The 12,564-nt window shown below is 36.5% G+C and overlaps 1 protein-coding gene across 1 annotated transcript; it reads right to left on the bottom strand.

The window, feature by feature from the left end:
- Window positions 1-436: 436 nt before the first annotated feature.
- LOC141365909 (uncharacterized) lies at window positions 437-3,395 on the bottom strand. The gene is made up of 3 exons (XM_073870912.1): window positions 3,094-3,395; window positions 2,870-2,983; window positions 437-1,263 (listed from the first exon to the last, which is right to left on the bottom strand). Exons 1-3 carry the CDS (start codon window positions 3,206-3,208, stop codon window positions 884-886), a joined length of 609 nt encoding a protein of 202 aa, XP_073727013.1. The 5' UTR covers window positions 3,209-3,395; the 3' UTR covers window positions 437-883.
- Between the last annotated feature and the right edge of the window lie 9,169 nt (window positions 3,396-12,564).

Here is a 12,564-nt window from a genome sequence, read left to right as displayed (position 1 = left end):
CTCATGCTATTGCCGATATGCCGATGGTTTTAAATTCATCAAAAATCGGCCGATAAATATCGGGGGCCGATACATCGGTGCATCACTACTTTTAATAGTTGGAGACCCTGCATACCCTCTCCTCGACTGGCTCTTAAAAGGATACATCAATTCCGCACATTTGACCCCTGAACAAGAATCTTTTAATGCCTACTTGAGCTCAGTACGGGTGGGAGTTGAGAACACATTCGGGATTTTGAAGTCACGGTGGAGGGTGCTGCTAAAAAGAAGTGATTTTCACTTCACATTTACACCAACTGTTATAGCCACCTGTTGTGCACTGCATAACTTTTGCCAGACTGAGAAGGACAATGCCAACACCAGGTGGCTGGAAGAGGCTCGTGACCTTAACGCCATTTATCCGCAGCCTAGGCAGCTAGTAAATACAGAGAACAACGTGTCTGGTAGCAATGCAAGAATTGCTCTGACCACTTACATATCCACCCATTTCCCTCTTCGTACAGGTAATTTCCACTAAATGAAGCCTTTCCAAAGAAATCTCTTAAATGTAAGGAACTTTTAATAAGAAATTGGTTCATACATTTGAACATTTCAAACATAAAATACCTCTTAAAGGTGCCAATGCAATACTTGTTGCAAGTAAGTTATAAATTCAAGTTATAGAAAGTTAGATTCAAATTTCAAAAACAGATAAAAATTGTAAACATTAACAAGTGCAATAAACACTTAACAAATGAAATTGCAAATACAACTTGTTTAAACACTTCACTTGTAGTGAAATTTAAAATGAAAAAAAAAGGCAATAAAACTTGCAGAGATCAATGACTTGCATAACTTTACATCTAACTTAAAGTTACACAACTAATACTTAACTTTTTCTGATTTAACCTAGGTCATGCAGGTTGTGGTCAGAGGTACTGGCTCCACTACTATTTGGGACATTAGGAGTATAGAGCATCGGCCTATTGTAAAATTGACCTGGGTACTGCTGCGGAGGTTGCATATAAGAATTGTGTGGTGGAGCATGTCCCTGGAAGTGAGGAGCTGCTTCATAGGGTTGTGGAATAAGACCTCTGAGACCCTCAAACATTTGTCCTAACAGACGTTTAGTCGAGCGAGTGCTTTCTTCCAGGAACCTTGAAAGTAGCATCTCATCCCGTTGCTGATTCCTCTCTTGGTGTTGTTCGATTCTATCCAAGAAGGATTTTTGTTCAGCTGACCAAACGTTCATAAGTTTAGCATATCCAGATGAAGGTTTACGTCCTAGATTAACAAAACATGTATTATTCACAGTTAACCTAATGTGAGATTATATTACTTACATAATATTTTTAATGAATGAATTACAAAAGTAAAAGATGTTAATATTGTATAAATCACAATTAAATAAGTTACAAAATCCAAAACTGTGTATGTATTCTTTTTTAAATACACTAATGTATAAAACATTAGTTTACATGTAAGTTTAGTGGAGCATTCTAACTTTGTGTTGTTCTTGGAGAAACTTTTAATAATAGCATTTGTCAAATGCACATATGTAAATCCCTATAAAGTAAATGCACTGTAATTAGGGATGCACAGCGCTTAATCGCGATTAATCTATAGCAAAATAAGAGTTTTTGTTTACATCATATATGTCTGTCAACGGTGTATAATTATTATGTATATATATTTATACAACAGTTCTTTCTGGTCCTCGAATCTGAGTGGTCAGCGGGGCGAGTGAACACTGACGTCCGCTCATGCTTTGGTTCTCATACGTACCGAATCTCACTAAGCAAACGTTAAAACAGGCGCTATCTTTACTAATCGACTGTAGATTTAAATATAATACATATATATTCTCGACTGAACTAATCTTAAAACTACACTTTGTGACCAAGAAACGTTAATATAAAGAAACGCCTATCCGTCCATTCAGTTATTATGAGATTCAAAGCAGCCGAAAGTGTTACCTGTCATTCTGGCCGCCCTCAAATCCGTGGCGGAAGTAGTAGTTCTTAAACAAAGAGGCTTTTAAAATAACTCCGTTGTTGTTTTCTAGTTTTCGTTTTTTAAATGTGTGCCGTCGAACTGTTGTATAAAAGCAATATCGCTCTCGGAGTCGTGTGATATAGCTCTATATCATCACGGCTGTGATTAGGCCAGAGGCACAATGCCGTAGGCAATCACAGCCCACTCCTACTTGAGCGATATTGCTTAAATATGCACATATGCATGTATAATTGTAAGGCAAAAAATGTGTTTATATATTAAAGGAATAGTCTACCCTTTTGCCATATTAAACTATGTTATTACCTCAACCTAGACGAATTAATACATATCTATCTTTTTCAATGCGTGCACTGTACAGCGCATTGTGAATGTGTTAGCATTTAGCCTAGCCCCATTCATTCCTATGGTACCAAAAAAAGTTTTCTTTTGTGGCACCATACTTACTGGTATAACTCATCATGTAACAGTCTTTAAATAGGGAAAACACGGAAGTGTTTGGTGGCTTCCCTGTTTGGTACCATAGGAATGAATGGGTCTAGGCTAAATGCTAACACATTCACAACACGCTGTACAGTGCACGCATTGAAAAAAGATAGATATGTATTAATTCGTCTAAGTTGAGGTAATAACATAGTTTAATATGGCAAAAGGGTAGACTATTCCTTTAAGTATTTATGTGTATATAATATTATACATAAATATACAAATGTATACACATTATGCATGCATGTATCTATACAAAGTTATATACACAGTTGACACACATATGGGGTAAACAAAAACTCTTATTCTGCTGTAGATTAATCGCGATTAAGCGTTATGCATCCCTAAACTGTATATTAACTCATAATTAATGATTTTGTAAGAAACTTACTCTTTTTTGCAGCGCTGGGTAGAGTACAGTTATGGGCAGTGCCTTCTTCACCTGTCTCCTTTTCGGTCTGCGCAGAGCTGCTCGTTGCCGCTTCCTCAAAGTTGCTCTCAACATCTACATATGAAATTTACTATTAATATCTGCTAATCCTATCACCAACAAATGTACATGCAGTGCGTGTATCTCTGCACGAGTAACGCTTCGCTAAAATGATGACAACTTACCAGACGCGTCTTCCGAGATGTTAGAAGCATCAAGCGAATCCTCTTCCGAGAAGCCGACCTCTACGCCATGAGCTGCGGCGTTTACCAGTGGTCTTCCCCCCATTATCTCGTCCATAATACTGTAAAACGGAAAACTCGACGGCGATTCGCCACTTTTGTTGTTCTGGGATTTCGCTTTGTAGTACGCACTCTTAAGACCTTTCCACCGATTTTTGATTTGGTCAATTGTACGGTTTATACCGGCTTCTTTCAGTTTTTCAAAAACTTGCTTGAAGAGCTCGTTGTTGCGTGACTTGCGACCGTCTAGTCGTTCAACAATTTTTTCTTCTTTCAAAATATTGAGCAACAATGTTGTTTCTGCTGCAGACCAGTTTTGTTTACCGCACGCCATCTTGCCTTCGACAACAACAGCCGCGCCATCCATACGTCATTACGCGATCTGACGTCTTCGCACATGCGCAAACCTTTCTATTTGAATTTTTAATCCGATGAAGTGTTTACATGTCCTCTCCATCAGATTACAAAAGGTTTAAACCACCCCTTACAATCCGAACAAAATTTTAATCAGATCTGGCCAAATCAATCAGATTGATGTGTTTACATGTGACTTTTTTAATCTGATTGTTCTTCTAGTCCTATTACGATCGGATTACATGTGTCCATGTAAACGCAGCTAGTGTTTCATGCTTTGTTTTGTTAGAGTAAGAGGTGATCATGGAGGGGAAAATGTGGGAGTGGCCCAGCTAATGTTTTCAGTTTGTGGAACTGACTACAATAGCTTTATTGCTGGTAAAAGTGTACATAATCAAAGGTAATTTGAATTCTGTGTTACTCTTTGCTGTTAACAATTGTTTTATTTTAATCTTATTGTTATGATCTAAAATGTCTTGCTTTATAAATCACAGAATTTAAACAAACTTTATTAAGTTACAGTAACGTTTACATTTGTTTAGTCTTGTAGCACAGTGGTTCTCAATTCCAGTCCTCGGGACCCCCCTCCAGAATGTTTTAGATGTCTCCTTATATGAAACACCTGATTCAGTTCCTCAGCTTGTTAGTGTGTTAATTAAGGAGCCTGATGAGTGAAATCAGGTGTTTCATATAAGGAGACATCCAAAACACTCCGGAGGGGGGCCCCGAGGACCGGAACCGAGAACCACCGCTGCAGCATAGAAACATGCATTTGTGCTCCAAATTATGTACACCCTTTGTAAATATGACCAAAGAAGGCTGTGATAATAATTCTGCATCATTAATACTCCTGATCCCTTACTCCAAAAATCTACAAAAATCCAACCCCTCATCCGAGAACAATTCCAAATGGGGGGAAATCTCATTATGAGAGAGATATTTTTCTGTAATACACACTGCTCACAATTAATCATACCCTTTTATTCAAAACCTTTTGCAACCTCCTTTCCCAAGAGAACAGCTCTGAGTCTTTACCTATAATGCACCTAATAAGTGTTTGCTGCTAAAAAAGCAATTTTTTTGCCTCATTTGACCATAGAACTCATCCCGTTTGAAGTTCCAGTAGTGTCAGTTACTTTTTAAATGTTCTATGGTCAGATTTTTTAGCAGCAAACACTCAACATTAGGTTGATGCACACAGGGGTAAAAGTACTCCATATGTAGAATGAAATATACTGCTGTATCTTTAATGTTGTGGGGCTATTTTTCTGCTGGAGGTCCTGGTCATCTTGATCAGATACATGACATCATGTGTTCTATAAAATACAAACAGATAAAAAATCATAACCTGACTGTCCCTGTTAGAAATCATATAATGGGCCATGTTTGGATCTTCCTTCAGGGCAATGATCCAAAACTATAACAAAAATGAGTCACTGAGCACAAAATGAAGCTTTAGCCATGACAATCCCAGTCCCCTGACCTGAACCCTAAAGAAAATGAGCGGGATTAACTGAAGAGACGCACCACCAACATGGAGCTGTAATCTGAAGGATCTGGAGAGATTCTGCATGAAGGAATGATCTCTGATCTCTTGTCAGGTGTTCTCCAAACTCATCAGGCATTATAGTTGAAGACTCAGAACTGTTCTCTTGGGAAAAGGGAGGTTGCAAAAAGTATTGAATAAAAGGGTATTATTAATTGTGAGCAGTGTGTATTAGAGAAAAAATATTTCTCTCATAATGAGATTTTTAAAATTATTATTTTCCAAGGAAAGGTTGGATTTTTGTAGATTTTTTTTAAATAAAAGATCAAAAGTATTAATGATGCAGATTTATTTTCATAGCCTTTGCTCATATTTACAAAGGGTATGAATAATTTGGAGCACGACTGTACATTGTAATATATTGAGTCTGTCTACATTTTGTTTTTAAAATACAGAATAGAGCGATTGTGGCGTGATGTCTACATTGGAGTTACAAGCGTTTATCAAAACATCCTGCGCACCTTGGAAGAGAATCACCTGTTGGACATCAGTAACAGCGTCCATTTATTCTGCTGCCATTTTGTCTTCCTGCCACGCATCCAGGAAAGTCTGGATTACTTTTCTGGTGGGTGGGACAACCATCCCATGACGACCGAACAAAATCTCACACCCAATCAGTTGTGGCAAGTGGGTCAGCTCCAAAACCCAATCATGGATCCTGAGGTACATTTGCAGTTTGGTAAAGATTATTATTAAACAAATGTTTATTTTTTGCCAACCAGCAATTGACACTTTTTAAATAAATTCTAACTATTTGGCTAGACTCACATAAAGTCTGGTCATATAGGTTAAAAGTTTTCTGCCATGTAAAAATTTATTATCGAAAGCCCACTTGCCTCTTGGAATCTGTCATTATATATTTTTGATAATTTGACTTGCAGGCAGTTCAAGAAACACGCATATATTGGGATTTTCTTGTTCTCTGTTTTCCCCAGAGTAAGATAAGTCCAAACATACCTTTTTCATGTCCGTGCGTCCTGTAACTCTGACACACCCACCACTAGCCTGGCTTAGCACAAAGACTGGAAGTAAATGGCTCCAGCTAGCATACTGCTTCCAATAAGTGACAAAATAACACCATTTTTCTATTTATATGTTGTGATTTGTATAGTCACAGCATGTAAAAATAACAAGGTCATAAGACATAGCTATCTTTTAACCATACTGGGAACTATATTCTCAGAAGGTGAAGCACTGCAACTTGGGCAGAGTGATAAGCACACTATGCGCTCGCAGCTGCACAACACGCACTTGCTCGATCAAGTTGACTTTGGGACTGTGGGGGCGGGACAATGACGGGTGTCCTCTCACCTGTGATCGGTTGTTTGATTTAATCAGTGACACACACAATCTTCTGTTTCATAATCCGTCTCTAGTAAATCTAGGTAGATAAGACACGTTTTAATATGATCATTATGTCGGAAAAGGTAATTTATATGTTAAACAATAGTCTTGTGTGATCCATGCAATAATAAGCTGCAAACAATAACGCAAATTTGAAAGCTATTATATATTTTGTTTACTGTTTAATTAGATAATATCATCTTGCAATATATACTATAGTCTACATATTTACATTGTCACACTAAGTTAGCATTAGAAAACTTTAGTATGGTCCTGTATAAAGATTAACAGAAAATATTAACAGAAATATATCTATATATGAGCTTGTGTCCAGTTTTTTGCCTGGTGCAGTGAACAGATCTCTTGTCTTTTAGGGTCAAAATAGCATTACATTTTAATTTGTTGTTGTGTTTGAGGGTTTTTTGTTTCAATTTGCATAATATGGTTAATTTGGTTTGTCAGTATTGTTCTGGTTCAGAGCGTTACTGATGAGTGTTATTAGATGTTGTTATTATCTTAACTATATTAAACAGCAAAAAAAAAACCTTAAAATTGGTGTTATTGTTTGGTTTGCAGCTTATTTCATGAATCAAACAAGGCTATTGTTTTAACTTAAATTACCTTCTCCAACATAATGGTCCTGGCCCTCCAGTTGCCCTGATTGAGAGATTTTCAAATTTACAATAAATGTACATTTAAATCTATTAAATCTATTTGATTGTTGGTTTTAAATGATGGGTAAAGATAAGGGTTAGGCCGTTTGGGCCTTGGACTCAGCCTTTCAGAGGCATGTTGTCATGAATGTTCAAACACTTGTAAATAGTAATTATTTGAGGTATATTACGTTATTTAAAATTATTTATTCTACCCGAATGGGTGCGATGTAGGTATTGAATTTCATTTGAAGTGGTATTAAAAAGGTCTTAAAAAGCCTTGAATTTAGGTTTGACAATCCTGGGGGTACCCTGCCTTGGGTTCCAAAAGTACAAAAGTACATTAAAATAATATTTGGTAAACAACTGTTCCACAATATTTAAATGAAAAATGACAAAAACATTTCATAAAGAACATGAAGACCTAGTAGTTTCAGTTTAAAAAAATAAGTATAACACTTTACAATAAGGTGCTATTAGTTACCCTTAGTAAATGCATTAGCTAACATTGGATAATCAACTTTTTTCAGCATTTATTAAGGCTCGTCAATGTTAGTAAATGTCAACAGTAATCCACGTTAGTTTAAGATGTATTAACTAATGTTAAAAGTAAAACTGTTTGATTTTAAAACTGTAATAGTAAATGCTGAAATTAACATAAAATAAAGAGTTAAAGAGTACTGTATTAGTATTGTTCATTGTTAGTTCAATTTAGCTAATGCATTACTGGTTAACAAATAGCATCTTATTGTAAAAGGTTTTTTTGGTGACACTTTACAAGTAAAACAAGTAATACGCTACCTCTTAGTCTGCACTTCAGTGGAGCTGCCCAGGAAACATTGTTCTTTTTGTAAAATGAAATAAGGGTGCTATCCTGCTCATCCACAGAATCAAACTGATTAATGAGAAGTGTCAGACTTGGCTGTTCACTGTTCAAATTAAGTAATTCCTCTCGGAACAAACTGCATGCCTTCTGGGGATCCATTTCATTTTCCCATCCTTAAAAATTTAAAACAAACAATTGGTTATATAAAATATTTTACTCTTACCTCTTTAATAAATAAAAAGAGAGAGGGAACAAGTTTTTACGCAGAACTATTTCTAGTTAATTGAACATTTTACTTGGAAGTCCCTGCTTCCTTCTTAGCTATCTGCATCTCCTGTTAGTGTGTAACCAAGTAATATTTTATTGATAAGAGGCAAGCAAGAGTCTAATAAAAATGCTTACAATGTAATTGTTTCAAAAAGTTTAAAATAGTGACAGTGGAAAAACTATTTCCATATTTCAAATTGTTTTGAGTACTTCAAGAGCATAATACCTGTTTTAGGTTCTGATGCTAATTGTGTCCGTGAGGATCCTGGCTGCTCCTCTGTTGTGGAAGTGTCATCAAATGTAGCCTCTCTAAAAATGCAATAAATTGCATTAGTCTTACACTGATGACTTCACAGATATCTTTAATATGAAACCATTTAAAATTTAAAAATAGTTTATACATATAGTATAACCATGTGTGTATTGCTTACTTTTCACCACACATACTGGCATGATATGGAAGGAGATCAGATGGAAACGAAAGCTGACAAATGGGACAAACCTGCATACATACCTAGTGTAAATAAGGAGATGTAATATATACAATATTTATCACATAAAACATTATTCTTTTGAAAAAGTGTCAGCTAATTCAACTTTGTTTAAAAAAAGTTATCATTTGATTATTTTATCTTGGGTTACCTGTGATTTCTGTTCACTCCCTCTGGATTGCATGTCATTAAGGGTTGTCTCGTCATCTGCATGATCCTCGTCATCTTCAATTACAGTTACTTCAGTCTTCTGGGCAAAAATAAAGGCACAGTACATAATTTAAGAAAGAACATTTGAAGTGTGTAAAACAAATTGTAGTGTTGAAACATTCAGTTGTACACACAAATCAAGAGGTGGAACAGCATTGTAAAAGTAATTACATTAAAATACATACTGTATCAGTTTCTTCACAGTCTTCAACATGAAGTGTTAACAACTGCAGTGGTATTTTTTTGCCACACTTCATGCAGCTTGCCTGTGGCATTTTTGAGAACTCCGCTGAACCATATGGCAGTGGTTCAGTGGAAAGTTACTCCTGTAATGGAACTACATACAGGACGTTCTTGCCATTATTAGTAGAAGATTTCAGGAGACGAGTGGAATACCCCTCACTATCTGTTGGAATAACTGACAGCTTACGCTGTCCACCACCACCTTTTTTAAATCAGAGAAAAACATTAGCTGAATATAAGTCTATTTGTAGCAACAAAACATTAAGGCATACAACACCAGTTAAAATCAATAATGCAATTAATACCTGTAGATTTATGGAACATCCAACCGCCCTCTATACTTTTTAATTTGGGAAATTCATTCTCTAATTGAGAAACAATCTAAAAATAATAAACAAAAGTTGTTTAAGTTAAAAAACTCAACACATTACTAGTCACAAAACATTTTGTATGTCTTTACCTCGCTGTGTTTTAAGTTGTCTGGAAGACTCAGAAGTCTTTTACCCAAGCCTGCATGTGCAAACTCTATGTCTTCTGTGCCTTTTGGAGTGACAGAGGTCAGTTTGGGCAGGACATACACCTGAAAGTCTGTTGTTTTCACACTTGTTGATGGTGTTGAAAGGAAACGTTTTTTCCCCCTAGGCTAATCATTTTGAGACTTGAACATACCAGGAAACTGCCTAATGTTAACACAGATCCAAGAAAAGAACACAGTTTTTGAAAGAGAAAAATCTAGTACAAAGACCTTATAATGTAATTTCTTAGTGACATGTCATCACTCATTACAATTACAAAAACACTTTAAAATCAGTGACTTGATTACCTTCTTAGTGCCTGCCTCACCCTAGTCTGTGAATCAGAACAGGAAGGAATCAAAGGAGAAGGGGCACTGACTCTTGCCCTATCTGAAGGAAGGGATGCTTCCCTTATTCTTGGGCTGTTCTCGGTGTCAAGGTGTCCTGCTCTTGATGAGCCTGGTGCCAGATCCCTGGCTAACACTTCTACCAGAGCTCTCGCAGCTGATTCCACCTCCGATGACAATGCCTATGAAAAGCTAATTTTATTATGACTATGTGTGAGAGGGCATCAGTCATCTCTCGTGTACTGACTGAATCATAATTTGTTACATTAGAGAAATAACTTTAATGGTATGCTTATTTAGCATACATTATTTGTAACGTTTACAAGATACACTGTTGCTAAGCATAGGGTGACGCAAAGTGGTTCGTTCTTGTCACATGACTTGCGGTGCGCGCGCTCATTTTGAAAAATTGAAATGTTTTTATCTCGATGCAGCGTCGATGCGCCTAGAAAAAGAAGCACGCCGCGACAGCGTGAGTCCCTACTTGAGCGCGGTTGACGCGAGTTTACATTTCGCAAAAGACGTGAAATGTAAACGCCCCCTAACCCGACCACATAAAACAAAACTAATCACAGCGGGGACTCATAAGTCCTGTCGGATGCGAAAACTGAAAACGAGCACTTTGGTAGCTACATATAACCAATAATTTACTAGCTGGCTGAAGTGGCCAGGCCACCTCGATGACCAGCCCAGGCCTGCCAAACACGAGCAATCGGTGTTACAAAAGCCGCTCGTGTCCGGCATATACAGTGTTGCATCTGCATGCTTGAGATGCAAGAGGCACTCAACCATCGAACAACTTAAACGATTAAAACAATTACAGACATATTGTATTATAACGGGATTCCATTTCTAATGTTATCGTGGAAGAGTGGAAAAACATGTACATCCTAATCAAATTAAATGATCCCTGTGGATTGCAATTATAAATTAACTTTGGGACTTACTCGACGAGCGCTATCTTCAGCAGCCATGTTGAAGAGTCCTCCTGCATTGCGCAGTACAAGCGCAGAATTGTGCTTATTGAGTCTGTTCAGTAAGGAGCGTTTTGATTGGTGGATTAAGAGCTCAACGCGATTGGCTAAAGAGAACGTCCTCAAAAAAATATATATTTATGAATCTTGACGTGGCAGGACAGTCTCAAAAATATCGCACACAAATTCAAAGCAATCCAAGCGTGTGTGACGACTTGTAAATGCAGATTCAACACTACACAAATACATGTGACATCATCCATAAATGTGTGACAGAAATAAATTCAAGAAATTGATATATACACATTTGTGAAAACAGTTTACATTTATTTAGGTTTTATTTATTTTTGAGCATTTGGGCACATATTTATGAATTGTACTTGTGAATTTATGAACTGTGTTTTGAATTTACGAAACTGATTTTGAAAATGCAAATTGGGCTTTGAATTTATGAATTTTGTTTTGTAAATGTATTATTTTTGAAACAGATCTGGCTCCATACTTAAATGCTTATTTGCAACATAAATATTGCTTATGTTTTAACATTTTAAAAGTGTTTATCTTTTTGTAGCCAAAAATTAATCCAAAATGTATTTATTTCAATTATTTTATTTCTACAGGTAAGTCAATTTCGAACAAGTTCTGTCCCCATGCTTTGAGAGGTGTACCTCATGAAATACATGGTAAGTTAATGTATTTATGGAGTTAATATATCTTTTTAATCATTGATTATCTGAATGTATTTGGTTTTATTTAGTTCGTGCATATTACAAGTTTGATTGAAATGTACATGTGGAAAACGTGGCATACAACCAACAAGTTAGGTGTTTTATTATTCTATTGGTTCGTGTGAGTTAAGTACCGCCCTCACTGGGGTTTGATGGAATTTGAGTGGTTGTTCGAGAGAGGTGATTGACAAGTGCGGGGGGGTTGTTTTAAGATGTGAAGTGGAGAGACAAGCTTGCGGTAAGAAAATCGTGATTTGCTTAATTATTTACAAGTTTAAAAATCTTGAACTGTAATGTAGATCCTAGAGGGAAGCAGGGACACAGAGATTAATCAATTGTGTTTACTTCTTTGAGATCGTCGCGAGTGACCCAACAAACACAAAACGTTCCCCTAACGTTCCCATATGATTCCCATTTGGTTATTTTTTTGGGAACCAAATAAGAACGTTCTGGAAACGTTCCCTGTAGGTTATTTTAATAATAACCTAAAAAGAACCTTCCCGGAACGTTCCCTGCAGGTTATTTTTAGGGTTTTTTTATAACCTGCAGGGAACGTTCCCGGAACGTTCCCTGCAGGTTATTTTAAGGTTTTTTATTTATAACCTAAAGGGAACCTTCCCGGAACGTTCCCTGCAGGTTATTTGTAGGTTTTTTATTTATAACCTAAAGAGAACCTTTCCGGAACGTTCCCTGCAGGTTATTTTAAGGTTTCTTATTTATAACCTAAAGGGAACCTTCCCAGAACTTTCCCTGCAGGTTATGTGTAGGTTTTTTATTTATAACCTAAAGAGAACCTTTCCGAAACGTTCCCTGCAGGTTATTTTTAGGTTTTTTATTTATAACCTAAAGAGAACCTTCCCGGAACGTTTCCTGCAGGTTATTTTTAGGTTTTTATTTATAACCTAAGGGAAACCTT

Source organism: Misgurnus anguillicaudatus, chromosome 8 (assembly GCF_027580225.2).
Source record: "Misgurnus anguillicaudatus chromosome 8, ASM2758022v2, whole genome shotgun sequence".
In the NCBI taxonomy this organism is placed as follows: domain Eukaryota; kingdom Metazoa; phylum Chordata; class Actinopteri; order Cypriniformes; family Cobitidae; genus Misgurnus; species Misgurnus anguillicaudatus.
This window is presented reverse-complemented; position numbering and strand designations above follow the sequence as displayed.